Source organism: Moschus berezovskii, chromosome 6, assembly GCF_049115385.1.
Source record: "Moschus berezovskii isolate FMDL1 chromosome 6, NW_MosBer_1.0, whole genome shotgun sequence".
Lineage (NCBI taxonomy): Eukaryota > Metazoa > Chordata > Mammalia > Artiodactyla > Moschidae > Moschus > Moschus berezovskii.
This window is the reverse complement of record NC_142465.1, coordinates 88,020,350-88,035,911: the sequence shown is the minus strand read 5'-3', so window position 1 is coordinate 88,035,911 and position 15,562 is coordinate 88,020,350. Positions and strand designations below refer to the sequence as shown.

The 15,562-nt window shown below is 39.9% G+C and overlaps 1 protein-coding gene across 5 annotated transcripts in view; it reads right to left on the bottom strand.

The window, feature by feature from the left end:
* ITPR2 (inositol 1,4,5-trisphosphate receptor type 2) overlaps window positions 1-15,562 on the bottom strand; it is a 639,393-nt gene that overhangs the window by 346,848 nt on the left and 276,983 nt on the right. For all 5 annotated transcript variants that reach the window (XM_055395002.2, XM_055395004.2, XM_088837263.1 and 2 more), the window contains 2 exons: window positions 5,149-5,238; window positions 4,912-5,037 (listed from right to left, as the gene is read on the bottom strand). In XM_055395002.2, the coding sequence (XP_055250977.1) occupies window positions 4,912-5,037; window positions 5,149-5,238 (216 nt within the window). The remainder of the gene's footprint in view (window positions 1-4,911; window positions 5,038-5,148; window positions 5,239-15,562) is intronic.

Here is a 15,562-nt window from a genome sequence, read left to right as displayed (position 1 = left end):
TCCGTCTTAGCACACATACTCTTAAGTTGTTTCCTTATTCGCTGTCCTTTCCCAAAGTCCTATGATAAAGCACTTCGTTGCTAATAAGAATTTCAATAAGAAACTTGAGTTTCAAAACTCACAAAGAATGCAAAGTTTTCTTCTTAAAAGTTATCTTTTAAAATATCACTGAAACAATCGAAAAATTTTTTTAGGCTAGGTCATGTGGTCAGTGTCAGATACACAAAATGGATTTATGTTTTGAGTCACAGTTTATATTAAAATAATTCAATGTTTTATTGTTTTCTTTTTTCCTAATTTGAGAGTCTAAATTTTATGCCATGTATAACTAAACCAACAGCCTAAGGATCATTAATAGACTCATTTATATTTAAAATAGGGATGAACTAACTAGACTAATCAGTTCAGTTCAGTCGCTGAGTCGTGTCTGACTCTCCGCAACCCCATGAATCACAGCACGTCAGGCCTCCCTGTCCATCACCAACTCCCAGAGTTCACTCAAACTCATGTCCACAGAGTCGGTGATGCCATCCAGCCATCTCATTCTCGGTCGTCCCCTTCTCCTCCCGCCCCCAACCTTTCCCAGCATCAGAGTCTTTTCCAGTGAGTCAACTCGTCCCATGAGGTGGCCAAAGTATTGCAGTTTCAGCTTTAGCATCAGTCCTTCTAATGAACACCCAGGATCGACCTCCCTTAGAATGGACTGGTTGGATCTCCTTGCAGTCCAAGGGACTCTCAAGAGTCTTCTCCAACAACACAGTTCAAAAGCATCAATTCTTCGGTGATCAGCTTTCTTCACAGTCCAACTCTCACATCCACACTTGACCACAGGAAAAACCATAGTCTTGACTAGACGGACCTTTGTTGGCAAAGTTATGTCCAAAAACTCTATTCCTATCTTGAAAATAGGAAGTGTTTATTTCAAAATATACTAGTATTTTCTTTTATGTTTGCAGCCCAGGCATAGTGAAAAAGCATCAACTTCAGCCACAGGAACACTCAAATCACATAGAAAAGCCAGCCAGTACAGAAGAATGGCAGGGGCAATTCTACTGGAATTGGTATCTCTTTGAAGCTGTCACCTTATGCTTTTTTTTTTTCTTGTTTATGAACAATCTAGTTATTAAAACTGAGCCCCAGTGGCATTTTTCACAGAAATAATTCTAAGATTTTTATGGAACCACAAAAGAGCCTTAATATCCAAAACAATCTTGAGAAAGAAGAGCAAAGCTAGACATACCATGCTTCCTGATTTTAAACTATACTACAAAGCTACAGTGATTCAAACAGTATGATGGTGGCTCAAAAACAAACACATAAATCAATGGAGCAGAACAGACAGCCCAGAAATAAACCCAAAAACATGTGGTAAATTAACCTAGGAATGAGCTCTGAGAGAGATGATACCACATTGTATGTGCTTTCCAGTGATGTGTACAAAAATTCTTCAACCTTTTATTCAAATTTAAGGTGATGCAAGTTAAAAATCACTTGGTTTAGATATTCTAGGCTGATGAAGAGACTGGGGAAAATGTATCAGGAAAGAATGAAAAAGAAGATAAGAACATACCTTGGGGAAAAGAGAACTCCTTAGTGTTGGTGAAACTGGACAGCAACATGCTAAAGAATCTACTATCTTATACCATATACAAAAACAGACTCAAAATGGATTCAAGACTTAAATATAAGACCTGAAATCATAAAAATCCTAGAAGGAAATACAGGCTGTATACTTTTTGACATTGGTCTCAGCAATACTTTTCAGATGTCTCCTCAGGCAAGGGAAACAAAAGCAAAAACAAACAAATGGGATCTAATTAAATTAAAAAGTTCTGGCACAGCAAAGGAAACTATCAATAAAACAAAAATACTGAGTGGGACAAGATATTTGCAAATGATGTGTCTAATAAGGGGTTGATACACAAAAACTCATACACCTCAACATCAAAAAAAAAGAAAGAAAGAAATAGGCAAAGGCACTGAATAGACATTGTTTCCCAAAAAAGACACACAGATGGCCATCAAACAATGAAAAGATGCTCAACATCACTAACTATCAAGGAAGTGAAAGTGCAAGTCGCTCAGTTGTGTCCAGCTCTCTGAAACTCCATGGACTATACAGTCCATGGAATTCTCCAGGCCAGATTATTAGAGTGGGTAGTCGTTCCCTTCTCCAGGGAATCTTCCCAACCCAGGGATCAAACCCAGGTATGCTGCACTGAAAGGGGATTCTTTACCAGCTAAGCCACCAGGGAAGCCCAGTTATCAAGGAAGTGCAAACCAAAACCACAGTGAGATATCAACTCGCACCTGTTAGAAAGACTATTATCAAAAACAGTAACAAGTGTTGGTGAAAATTTAAAGGAGAACCCTTGTGCATTGTTGGTGGAGACATAAATTTGTATAGACACTATAGAAACAGTATAAAGTTTCCTCAAAAATTAAAAATATAACTATCATATGATCCAGTGGTTCCACTTTGAGTATTTTTCAGAAGAAAACAAAAACACTAATTCAAAAAGATATATGCACCCATAGGTTCACTGTAGCATTGTTTACAATGGTCAAGATACAAAAGCAAACTAAGTCTCCATGAATGGGTCAAGAAGATGTGATATATATATATACACACACACATACAGATAGATATACACACAATGGAATAATCCTTAGCCAAAAAGAACAGAATCTTGTCATGTGTGACAACACTGATGAACCTTGAGGGTATTATGTAACTGAAATAAATCAGAGAAAGACAAACACTATATGAGTTCACCTATATGTGGAGCCTAAAAGAGAAAATAAACAAGCAAACAAAACAGAAACAGATTTATAGATACAGAGAACAAACTGATGGTTACCAGAGTGGGGTGGGATGGGGGGATGAATAGGTGGGGAAGATTAAGAGTTACAGACTTCCACTTATAAAATAAACAAAGGATGTAATGCACAACATAGGGAATATAGCCAATAATATTGTAATAACTTTGTATGTTGACATCACTGTGTGATTATAAAACTATTCCAATCACTTTGCTGGACACCTGAAACTAATATAAATGAGTAATATTTCATTAAAAATATAATAATAAACTAGAAAACCCACAAAGATAAAGTAGTAGTAAAACACTCAGCACTATAGTTATATTTTTAGAAAAAGGGACTTCATTACATGCCTGTGTTATAATATCAAAGATATAATAATTTGAATTATAAATACTAAGGAGTTAATACATTTGGCTGCTTTTCAATAATTCTTTTACTGGATTCTCTAACATAGTTTGTGAATTATACCACCTTATAAATATACATATTAAAATGCAACTAAGTCAGACAGGGGGCAATTCAATAAGAGAAGTTAAAAGTCCAAGTGGGAAGGGTGTATGGCCTGGCATGGTTGGTCTCCAAGAGAGATAAACAGGGCATCTACTCGCAGATGGAGGTCAGAGCCTGAGTGAAGTGCAGAGGGCATTCATCAGGAGGAAGGGGAAGCAGTGATGGTGCAAGATGAGTTATAAACAGTATATTAATAAGTGAGCAATTATATTCACACACACATATATTCTCTAGATCTGTCTACTTAGAGGACCTGAAGAAGCAAAACCCCCACAGAAATAAGTACATTAAGTTCTCAGAATTTTTCTCCCAAATACCATTCTCCCCCAAATGGATCTCGAGCTTCCTGAAGACATAGTTAATTCCAGGTGTAACAAGAAAAATGCAAGGTGAGCCTGGAACATTTTAATGTGAAATTAAGTGATGACAGGGAGGCCTGGCGTGCTGTGATTCATGGGGTCGCGGAGAGTCGGACACGACTAAGCGACTGAACTGAACTGAACTGAAGTGATGAATCAATCGAAGATTGATGAGGTCATGTTAGAGGACAGGCAACTAACCCGAAGGGGCTCCACTGGCCCAATCTGGGACAATCAAAATAAATAAAGATAGAAACCTAATATAACCTATTACGTGAAATGAGCATCCATGAGTCCATACTAAAACAAATAAATAAATGAATAAATCAAAGGTTTAATAAAAATAGATGGCTAATGGAAGCTGCGGTATAGCACAGGGAGCTCAGCTCCTTGTTCTGTGATGACCTACAGGGGTGGGATACATGGGGAAGGAAGCTCAAACAGGAGGGGATATGTGTATACTTATAGCTGATTCACATTGTTGTACAGCAAAAATCAACACAACATTGTAAAGCTACTATCTTCCAATTAAAAAAAATTACTTAAAAGGTTAAAAAAAATTTGATCAAAAATGGAATATTTACTTAGTTTCAAAGAATTGTGCCACAAAATATTTATTACAGAAAAACTGAGTAGCTCACAGTGAGTTTTCTGGCAGACACCATCTTTATCAAGTGACCCGAGTAAACATCACCAGTCACGAGGCAAGCAAAATCATACGCTGTCTGCTAGGAAGCGGTGGGAAAAACTTAAGTGTTACTCCTGTAACGTTCCTGCCAAAGATGCATAACTGAATCAAATCATGAGGCAAAGTTAGATGATCCAAATGAAGAGGCAGTCTTCAGAATAGCTGGTCTGTCTTCAAAAGTGTCCAGGTCATGAGAGGTCCAGCATGAGGAGGTTTAAATGGACATGACACCCAACAGCACCTGTCTCTGAAGTGGATCTTTTTGTCAAATAGGACGTGATTGGGATGACAGGAGCATGTGAATGGCTTGTGAGGATGAGATGGCAGGAGAGTGCCATGTTCTTTCTCAATCTGGAAGGGTGTTATGGGGTGATGTTCATAGGGAATACACACTTAAGGACCCAGGGGAGGTAGGGCATCAGGTTGGCAACTTCCTTGCAAAGGGTTCAGGGGAAAATATTAATTGCAACTTTGCTATACTGAAATTGCCTCAAAATTAAAAACGGAAAACAGAACCTAAAAACTCACCTTTTCATAGGGTATCTGCAGCAGATCCAACACCACCGAATGGGCTCCCATATTTTTCAATAATCGTTGATGTTGATTGCGACACTTTTTGTTCTGGACGCAGAGTTTACTGAGCCTAATCAAAATCTTTCCAAACAAGAAGAAAATCATTGATTTTAATATTTAATATTAAATATAATCAACAGGCAAAACTCTTTTGCCATGCAAATATAAACCCACATAAAACTAGTTGCTGACCTCCTTTACAATCCGATAGTTGTTGCTCTTATTGCTGTCAATCTGAGGTTTCTTTGTTCCATCTTGCACTGGACTTAAAATGTTTGAGTCCTAAAATAAACACATAGATGTATTTTATGTTCTGTATAGCTTCGTAATACATTTGGTTCTTTTGCAATAAATAAGAAATAAAATTTGAAATTATTTTGTGATGAATTTATTATTCAACTTAAATGTTTCTTTGGTACTTTTTTATCTCAGAAAAAGCTCCTTGAGTTCAAGGAGTCATACAAATGACCACTTCCCAATAACAACCAAATTACAAGATCTGGGACTTCCCTGGTTGTGCAGTGAAATCTGCCTTCCAGTGCAGGGGATGTGGGTTCAATCCCTGGTTGGGGAACTAAGATCGCATATGCCATGGGGCAACTAAGTCCAGATGCCTCAACTAGCTAAGCTCCCACATGCCTTAGGGGAGTCCCAGTGCAGCCAAAAGACAAAACACATTTACAAGATCTATAGCATTACTAATAATTAATGATTAAGTTAGAAAGGAAAAGGAATAACAGGTAACATTCTCAGTGCATTTCCTTATGCTAAATGTATCAGACCTTATATTGCCTATAGAAAAAGGAATGGTAGAATTTCAGGGCACAGCAGGCAAAATTTTATTATCAGGGATAAACTGCTGGAAAAAAAAAAAAGACTGAAGGAGCATATCATAATGAAGCATAATTTCAGAGATGGGAGGTAAAAATACCTTAACCCAAGAATTCGCTGACAGGTTACCATGACATTCTTAAGAGTCATGACTGGGGGCAGAACAACCACATATAGACCATGAAAATTAAAAAAAAAAGAAAGAAAATGTAAATTAAAAATAATATAACAATCATTATCTGCAGTAGCACAATAAAAGACAAATATTAAGGAGTATAAATATTTTAAATACCAATTATTTGAGTCACTATATGAAGATAAAACACCAGTTATAATACAACCTCCAAACATTTATTAATCCTTAATGCATGCATGCCTAGTACTAAACAATGGTGAGTGGATATAAAAGAAATAGAAGATACGGTTCTTCCCACAAGAAATAACAGTCTACCTAAGAAAGCAGGGAGAAATGTGAATATAAAGATCTGAACTGAGCAGAATTTATTTCACAGAGACAGAGAGAAGGAGACTAGATACAATTTTACACAGCTTTATGAAGGAGGGCAAGTTTAAGCCAAGGTCTTGAAAGATGAAAACAATTCAGTTAAGTATGAGAGATATGCGGAAGGGCAGGGGACATTGGTTAGGTGAAGTCACCTTACCCAAAGGTGCTGTAGAAAGGAAAGCACAATGGTGTACAGAAAATGACACGAACTGACAAAGCATGCTGCAAAGGTAGGCAATTAGGCGGAGTGGGGCCTGACCACCTCCCTGATTTACAACTAGTACAAAATTGCATTTGGGATGAATATCAAGTTCAACGTGGTTTAAAAAACACCCTGTATTCCTAACCACCTTGAAGGTGCTGGGCTCTCACAGTTAAACGGGACGCCAATCTGAGCTTGCTGCTGCTGCTGCTAAGTCGCTTCAGTCGTGTCCAACCGTGTGTGACCCCATAAACAGCAGCCCACCAGGCCCCTCTGTCCCTGGGATTCTCCAGGCAAGAATACTGGAGTGGGTTGCCATTTCCTTCTCCAGGTAATCTAAGCTTGCTGCTAAGCTGCTTCAGTCATGTCCGACTCTGTGTGACCCCATAGACGGCAGCCCACCAGGCTCCCCCATCCCTGGGATTCTCCAGGCAAGAACACTGGAGTGGGTTGCCATTTCCTTCTCCAATGCATGAATGTGAAAAGTGAAAGTGAAGTCACTCAGTCATGTCTGACTCTTAGCGGCCCCATGGACTGCAGCCTACCAGGCTCTTCCATCCATGGGATTTTCCAGGCAAGAGTACTGGAATGGGGTGCCATTGCCTTCTCTGAATCTAAGCTTAGGATACAGTAAAAAAAAAAAATGAAGTTAATTGATACAATTTTATTTGTCCCTAATTTTCCTACTGCATTCCATGACAAATCACAAAATAAACTCAAACCAAGAAAGAAAAATCATTGTGTTTTCCTTGCTAGTCAAAGATTTCTGATCCAAGGTTTCAAGCAAAAGAGTGACTTGGTCAGGTATGGAGTTATCACCACTGCTCAGGAAGCTCCCTGTTTCTCTTTGATTTTTCTCCAGGCAAACATCATCCAAGATGGAGGCTCCCAATCTGAACTCCATCTTAGCAAGTAACTCTTCTCTCATTTTACTGAGCCTGAGAAAATTCCCCTACATGATGCTGTCTCTTCTGCATTTGAAAACATTCAGTATCATCCACAAAACTGTCTGCATTCCCTGCTGTGTCTCAGAGAAAAAGAACTTTTGAAACTCAGATTTTTAAATTCCATCTCCCCTGCCTTTTCTCTCTGATTCATCCCTGTTTCTGCAGGTGAACAGTTTCTATCCTCTACTGATTCTTTCTGAACTCTGAAACTACAACCCAAGTTGAGGCTAACTGAGCACTTTCCATGACACTGGGCATTCTGGGAAGTCATCTTGCACCCTAGATTGTTACCCCCACTGTTTCTCAAAAGAATAATCTATTGTACTAAAATTGTTTTATGTGTCAATGACTCAATTACTAAAATTGTCTTTAGCATCTGATTCTCTGGTTCACTACCATTGTCTTTAAATTCCACTTTGTTTTATTATGACAGGATATTCTCCAAGATTTTCTGACCACCTTGTCTCTTTCACTGAATGGAACTGGAACCACAAAAAGTCATGAATAAAAACACTGAAAGCATTAACACTGTTCCTATTACCCATCACTTCATGGGAAATAGATGGAAAAACAGTGGAAACAGTGTCAGACTTTATTTTTTTGGGCTCCAAAATCACTGCAGATGCTGATTGCAGCCAGGAAATTAAAAGACGCTTGCTCCTTGGAAAGAAAGTTATGACCAACCTTGATAGTATATTAAAAAGCAGAGACATTACTTGCCAACCAAGGTCCGTCTAGTCAAGGCAATGGTTTTTCCCGTGGTCATGTATGGATGTGAGAGCTGGACTGTGAAGAAAGCTGATCGCCGAAGAATCGATGCTTTTGAACTGTGGTGTTGGAGAAGACTCTTGAGAGTCCCTTATACTGCAAGGAGATCCAACCAGTCCATTCTAAAGGAGATCAATCCTGGGTGTTCATTGGAGGGACTGATGCTAAAGCTGAAACTGCAATACTTTGGCCACCTCATGCGACGAGTTGACTCACTGGAAAAGACTCTGATGCTGGGAAAGGTTGGGGGCGGGAGGAGAAGGGGACGACCGAGAATGAGATGGCTGGATGGCATCACCGACTCTGTGGACATGAGTTTGAGTGAACTCCAGGAGTAGGTGATGGACAGGGAGGCCTGGGGTGCTGTGATTCATGGGGTCGTGGGGAGTCGGACACGACTGAGCGACTGAACTGAACTGATTATCTTCCAGGGTTGTGTCATCTATGCTAATAAATCCTAGGAAGGAAATTAAAACAATTCAATCTCCACCCTAGGTAAACAGAAGAGAAAACAGAATGGGAGGTAGTATCTACAAGACAATAAACACTAAGCAAATCCAAAAAAGTTACAGAAGAAAATGTAAAAATATATATGTAAGTGAGGCCAATGTATTAATAGAAGAGGGAAAGGGTCCCCGTGCCTCATATGAATGGAAGCTATTTGGATAGAAGAGGTTGGAGGTCACAGCATGAGACAAACAGGGTTTCTACTTGATAGAGAAACAATTTATTGATGAGAAGTAGAAATTGCAAAGGTAGAAATATAATTAAATTTCCTTTTTCTGATCACAAAGGTGAAGGCTGAATTTTAAAAGGCCATATTCGTTTTTTTCTGGAAGAGAAAAAATATTAAAGAAAACTAAGCTTGTATTCCAATCCAAGATTAAGATGCTTACCAAGTCTAAAGACTAACAAAGCTCCTAAGGTGGAAAGGAGATCTTTCTGATATATTTCAACTTTTTAAAAAATCAGTCAAATATACAGGCAAAACTTTGGCAGATATATTTAAGTCTATTTTTCAAGCAACGGCCTGCAGAAAAAGCAACTGTCTTGTTTTAAGAAAAGTAATCTCAGGGAAGATGTACTACATTACAAAAGTTATGCTCTTTAGTTCTGCCCAAGGGAGGATGTAGACAATGCTAAACTTCCTAAGTATGGGAATTATAAAGAAAAATTATTTTAATTTAAAATTGCCGCAGTCAATAAAGGAGGCAATGCTGGAGAATTCAATGAATGGCCCCTTTTAATTTCAAAAAATAATTCAATGTAATTAAACTGAACAAAAATATTAACTCATAGAACATCTGGATGATCCCAAAGCAGTGATCAGGGGAATTTAAGAAATATGTAAACTATATAACTACAGTTAGGTTTTATTTTCTTCTTTAATGCCAAGATGCTCCAAGTAAAGTTGCCCTGTCTTCATCCAGAAAGGAAAGAAATTTATTATATATTTTTTATATCCTGTACCACTTTGTCCCGAGGTTAGTGGCCAAATCTACAAAGTCCTGGCTTTATTCTAATGACAACATATTAGTAAGGTGTAAAATGTAAAAGTGTAATGTATGCAGAATTCCAGAGTTGAGGCGGCTCAGGAAAAATACGTGTAACACGGAGAGCAGTGCCTTGCTTATAGTAAATATCTAAATTATGCTTTTGACAACAGTGATGAAGAAAGGCACTGGAAAAATACTTGTGCTTTACTGTAATTGTTTCCTATCATCTGGAGGAACTTGAATTTATTTACTCTAATGGAATATGGGAACCACTTAGTCAAGTGATTTTATTGAGGCAGCTTGATTTTTAATTGCATAGTATATACTGTAACATACTTTGGCCACCTGATGTGAAGAGCCAACACACTGGAAAAGAACCTGATGCTAGGAAAGATCAAGGGCAGGAAGAGAAGGGTACGACAGAGGATGAGATGGTTGGATAGTGTTACCAACTCGATGGACATGAGGTTGCACAAGTTCAGGGAGATAGCGAAGGGCAGGGAAGCCTGGTGTGTGGCAGTCCATGGGGCCGCAAAGAATCAGACATGACTTAGTGACTGAACAACAACAACAGTAACATAAAGCAGTATATTCTGAAACACCATAGGAAGGATAATTTAGAAGGGTCTAGAAATTTCTGGAAGAGTCTAGAAATGGATGTCTGGAAGAGTCTAGAAATGGAGTCAGCATGGATCTAGACATGCTCATAGTGAATACCTAAGCAAATACTGGCTCTGAACATCACGTTGCTCCCACACTTATTTTGCATCAAGCAAGGAAACTCTTTTTAGATAAGCAGCAAAAATGATATAAGAAAATAATATTGTATGAATCATATGGTGAACTAAACATGGGCACAAGTTAATGAGGATCTGGCTCCTTAATTTAAACAAGGTCAACCATGTTTTTAAAAAAGAACTTTCCAAATCCTACCATGTAGAAACGCCTACATCTACCACAGCTGTGATTAAAATAGCTCAGTGCATTTCTTTGCTTTGTCCCAGCCCCAGTGAAGTGAAAGGATGTCCTTCTTCAGCAATGTTATCAAGTCAGCAAGACTGGAAAGCATTCTGCTCACCATCTGGAACCCTAGCCTTCTCTTCTTGTATCTACTACTCAGCCAAATCAGTGGCATCATTTACCAGTCACCCTCCTCCCAACTTCAGATGTCAAATGCCACCCTTTCTCCTTCTCACCTCCCTCCAAAACACACTAAAAAAATCTAATAATCAGACTTTGATGCTTGACTGACCAACCAGATTATAATTTAATTGAAGCTCTTCATATTAAACATCACCTCCTTCAGACAACTGAATGATAGCACTGCCGTGGGAGGATGAGGTATGTTTTTCTCCCATCCATCTAAAAGTTACATCACACACCAGCCATTTATGATGATATTCAAGGTGTTACAGAGACTCTTACATCATCCTGAATCTAATTATTTGACCTTGGCAGTAAAGCTAATACAGACCATCTCGGGGTCATGATTGACAGTTTCGGCTTCCCTGGTTGACGCCTAAGGTTGCTCTAAGACTTGGCGAAGACATTAATACTGGCAGATAACCTTCCTCCAGATTTCCCTCAACCTGGGCACAAATCTGTACCCTTCGAGAGGGTAAACCATACTCTCAGTCTTACTCCAAAACTGTTTGCTTTCCCTTTGCCCCAAGACCATACAAATGTTGACATTTTTTGATTCATTTGATGTCATTTTAATTAGTATTTGATAATGTTTAATCAGATGTCCTAGAAAACACCGCAAATCTCTTTGATTATCAGAATCTCTGATAAAGTAAGAAAAAAGTGGGTGCCACTGGAGTGCTTTCTCGTTGCTTAAAGCGATACTCAGAAAAATAGGGAGTGTACTGATGATAGTTATGTTCAATGTAAACTAAGAGCGGTTTTCATAGGCGTGCAACAAGAACCCACTATAGCACAATCATGTACAATACTTTTTACATAATACCTTCTATAATAGTTCGGAGGTTTAGTCGCTCAGTCGTGCCTCCTCTGTCCATGGAATTTTCCAGGCAAGAATACTGGAGTGGGTTAGCATTTCCTTCTCCAGGAGATCTTCCTGACCCAGGGACTGAACCCGGGTCTCCTGCATTGCAGGCATATTCTTTACCAACTGAGCCACCAGGGAAGCTATAATACTTTTTAATATGATCCTCAGCAGTATTATATAAAATGTAGAAAGGAAAGGCAACCCTTTAGTTAGCAGGGTGATCAAGAATAACAAAGCACTGTGCAGGAAGTGAAAACAGCAACGCAAGAGAGCCCTTAGACAATATGCCTAGTACCTGACATATGTGAGGGAAGCAACCCCAGTGGCAGTCATCTCAGAGCAAACCCCAATGAGGCTGTGAGAAGAGGGCTGCATGGACAAAAGCGGGGGAAGAAACCAGCACCTTTTCTTCAACTCCCTCTTTAGCAAGCAGTCATTACAGAAACATTGTTATCTGGCCCAGTGCCATAGGTATGCTCTGATCTGAATGAATCAACTTCTATAATTTCCTTGTAAGCCACTTGATGAGGGAAAAAAACATAGGAAGTTAGACTCCTCGCTACCAATGAGGCAGGAGCTAGATGGGCCTCAGGGTGAACAGCTGGCTTCTCCCCTGTGGACAGATACTCTAAAAGCAGGAGCAAGAGAGACGAGCCCTGTCCAGGTAAGAGATAGGGACCACATATTTCTCATTCTCTAAGTCAAGGAGACCTCCCTGACTACAATGCACAGAAAGGCTCCTTGGAGAACAAAAGAGAAGGGACATCACATTTTAGTAAGTGACATCAACCTACCCACAGGCCCCTTTACTAGAATCTATCTTGGCTAAGAGCTGTGTGCACACATATGGGAAGACCCTGAGACACACCACATATGGACTCGGAACCAGGCAAAGCAAGATGACTGGCCAAAGGAAACCCAGAATAAATGCCCCATAAAAGGGATTCAAACCTCCATGAGGGCACGACTTTCTCTCTGAGACCACCCATGTGTCTATCCACACGTATTCTTTCTCTTCCATTAGGAGGGGTGTTTATTAAAACACTTTACTTCTTTCACTACTTTTCATCTCTATGTGGAAATTCATTTCTACATGGCTGACAGGCCAGGGCCTTGTCACTGGTCACTGATCCCTTGAGGTCTACTAGCGCGGATTCAGTGCTATCACTGCAGAGGATTGACCTCAATCTCTAGGCAGCAACCAAAACCCTGCTTCAAGCTGTTATAGGCCAAAGCCACCCGAGATCACCAAATTCAAATGAAATTGAGAACAAATGGCAAAGTGGAAAAAATGAATAAAATAGTAATTTTCTCTACAACATGAAGAGAAATAATAAAACAGTATTAATTTTAAATGCAGGCCAGAAGACAAGAGGGAGAAAAAGATTCTTATCCTGGAAATAATTCAAAGAAACTAATTCAGGAGATAAAAACACTACATTTAAGAATCTGCATTACAACCAAATAGAATGAGGATGTGTATAAGTAGCACTTGGCTCAAGACTAAAAATTAGTTTACAGCTGCATGTCTTGCGAAAGGACTACTAGAGTGATACTCATGTGCAGAAATCACCTTCAGTAACATCAACTCAGACATAAAGGACAGAAATATGTAATCTGAGATAAACAAGTAAAATAAACATACAAGGAGGTCAAGGGCAAAAACAGAAAATGAAGCAAACAAGTTCCATAAAAAGAAAATTCACGTAAGCACTCTCCCAAATAAACGGATAAAAGTTCTCTATCCAATTACCATAGAGTCCCGCATAAGTCAGATCATCTAGGAAGATTCTGTCTGAAACTCATAGACACCTTCTGGACCCAGCCATGAAGGTTAGACATTCAATCAGATACTTAGGCCAAGAGTCAGTTGATCAATCACAAGTTTTGCCAGAGAAACCAAGTTTATATAAAACTATTTCCCTGCTGTGCAGAATCAAAGTCCTAACACTTGGGAAAGCATAGCTTTCTTTCAAGATATCTTTCTAGAGGGAACAGCCTCCTTGCCCGTTTGCCTCATCAAAGAAAAAAGATCAGAAGTGGTCGGCAAAGAATGTAAACTGGGAGTAACGGGATGTGAAGTTAAGACAGAAACCATCAGACAAGGAAGGGCTGTCGACAGAAAAGCAGAGGGAAAGCAAAGGAGGGAAGGAAAAGGGGAGGGAGAGAAGGAAGGGAGGAACTAAGTTCATTCTCTCAGAAAGGTAAACTGCAAACTAAAATGTAAGTACCTATGAGGAAAGTGAATGCTGAGGGAGATAACAAAAAACTCAATAATGAAACTCTGGCATTCCCAGGGAAATGAACAATTAAGAAACCTTCTGAAAGGACCTTTAAGTATGTTTAAAATGGGCTTCCCAGGTGATGCCAGTGGTAAAGAACCTGCCTTCCAACGCAGGAGACCTAAGAGACGGGTTCGATCCCTGGGTCGGGAAGATCCCCTGGAGGAGAAAATGGCAACCCACTCCAGTATTCTTGCCTGGGGAATCCCATGGACAGAGAACCCTGGCAGGCTACAGTCCATGGGGTCGCAAAGAGTCAGAAACAACTGTAGCAACTTAGCATACACCAGACATGTTTAAAATAATCATAAAGTGAGAAATAACCTCTCTCACCCCAGGTGGACCCCTGTGTGGCTTCCGCACAGTCAGGAGGACCCGCAGCATCACCTGGCAGGGATTAGGGAGAGTCTTACTGGAAACGGTGGTGGGGCGGTGGGGAGAGGAGGAGGTGCAAGCCAAGGGTCAGCAGAGAAGGGAAGGCATGTGTGCCCCAGCCTTCAATCACCCCAGAGAGGTGTGACTGTCCTGCTGTACGCCATCCCGGGTCTACATTTCTGACTAACAACCTCTGCCCCATCTCGACACAACTTCTCACAGGGCAAGTTGGAGAGTAAGGGGTCTCTGAAGGTACACAAAACATCCTGGGCATCAGGCAGTCTGGATTTAGGTGCCTGCTGTTTGCAGGAATTGATCAGGATCACCAACTATGAGGCTTATACAAATGAGACTCCTCCTGCTGAAAAGAAAGAGTCAGGGGTCCGCATGAGAAGTCAGATCGGTGCAGGGCCTCTTGGGAGAGAAGTTCCTGCCCCACCCAACCCCCACCCCCACTCCAGCAAACAGCTAGCCAGCTTGCTGCCTAGGCAACCCAGAGTAAGCCCTCAGGGACACTTTCTAATTAATTCTGCCCCTTACATCGCACACCTATTAAAAGGACAAAAAAATTATGAAGTGAAAACATGCAGATAGGAATCTTGAATGCAGAGATAAGAAAAAAATCAATTAGAAACGCCCAAAGAAAAAATAGTCCTTGATGGAAAAACTAGACAGTTTAAACATCAGACTTTAGATTGTGAAGACTGTACGTTTTTTTCTTTTAGTGTTAGTCACTCAGTTGTGTCCAACTCTTTGAGACCCCATGGACTACAGCCTGATAGGATCCTCTATCCATGGAATTTTCCAGGTAAGAATACAGGAGCAGGTTGCCATTTCCTTCTCCAGGTGATCTTCTGGACCCAGGGATTAAACCTGAGTCTCCTGCACTGCAGGCAGATTCTTTACCATCTGAGCCAGGAGAGAAGCCCCCTCCACCCTTTTTTTTTTTTTTTTTAAAGGAGCAGGCAACCATTTGTAGAGATAAATCTATATACATACACAGACACAGAAGCACAATCATTGTGAAGGAAAATTAACAACCAAAATATTTAACACAAGTGGGAACTTCTGTTAGAAGTCCTGTGATGCCTCCGCGGCTTGCTTTTCAACTCTTCATAAAGAGATAGATGAACATAAAGGGAAATCCTGATTTATCCCACTCAGATCTGATTTCCTGAGTTAATCCCTT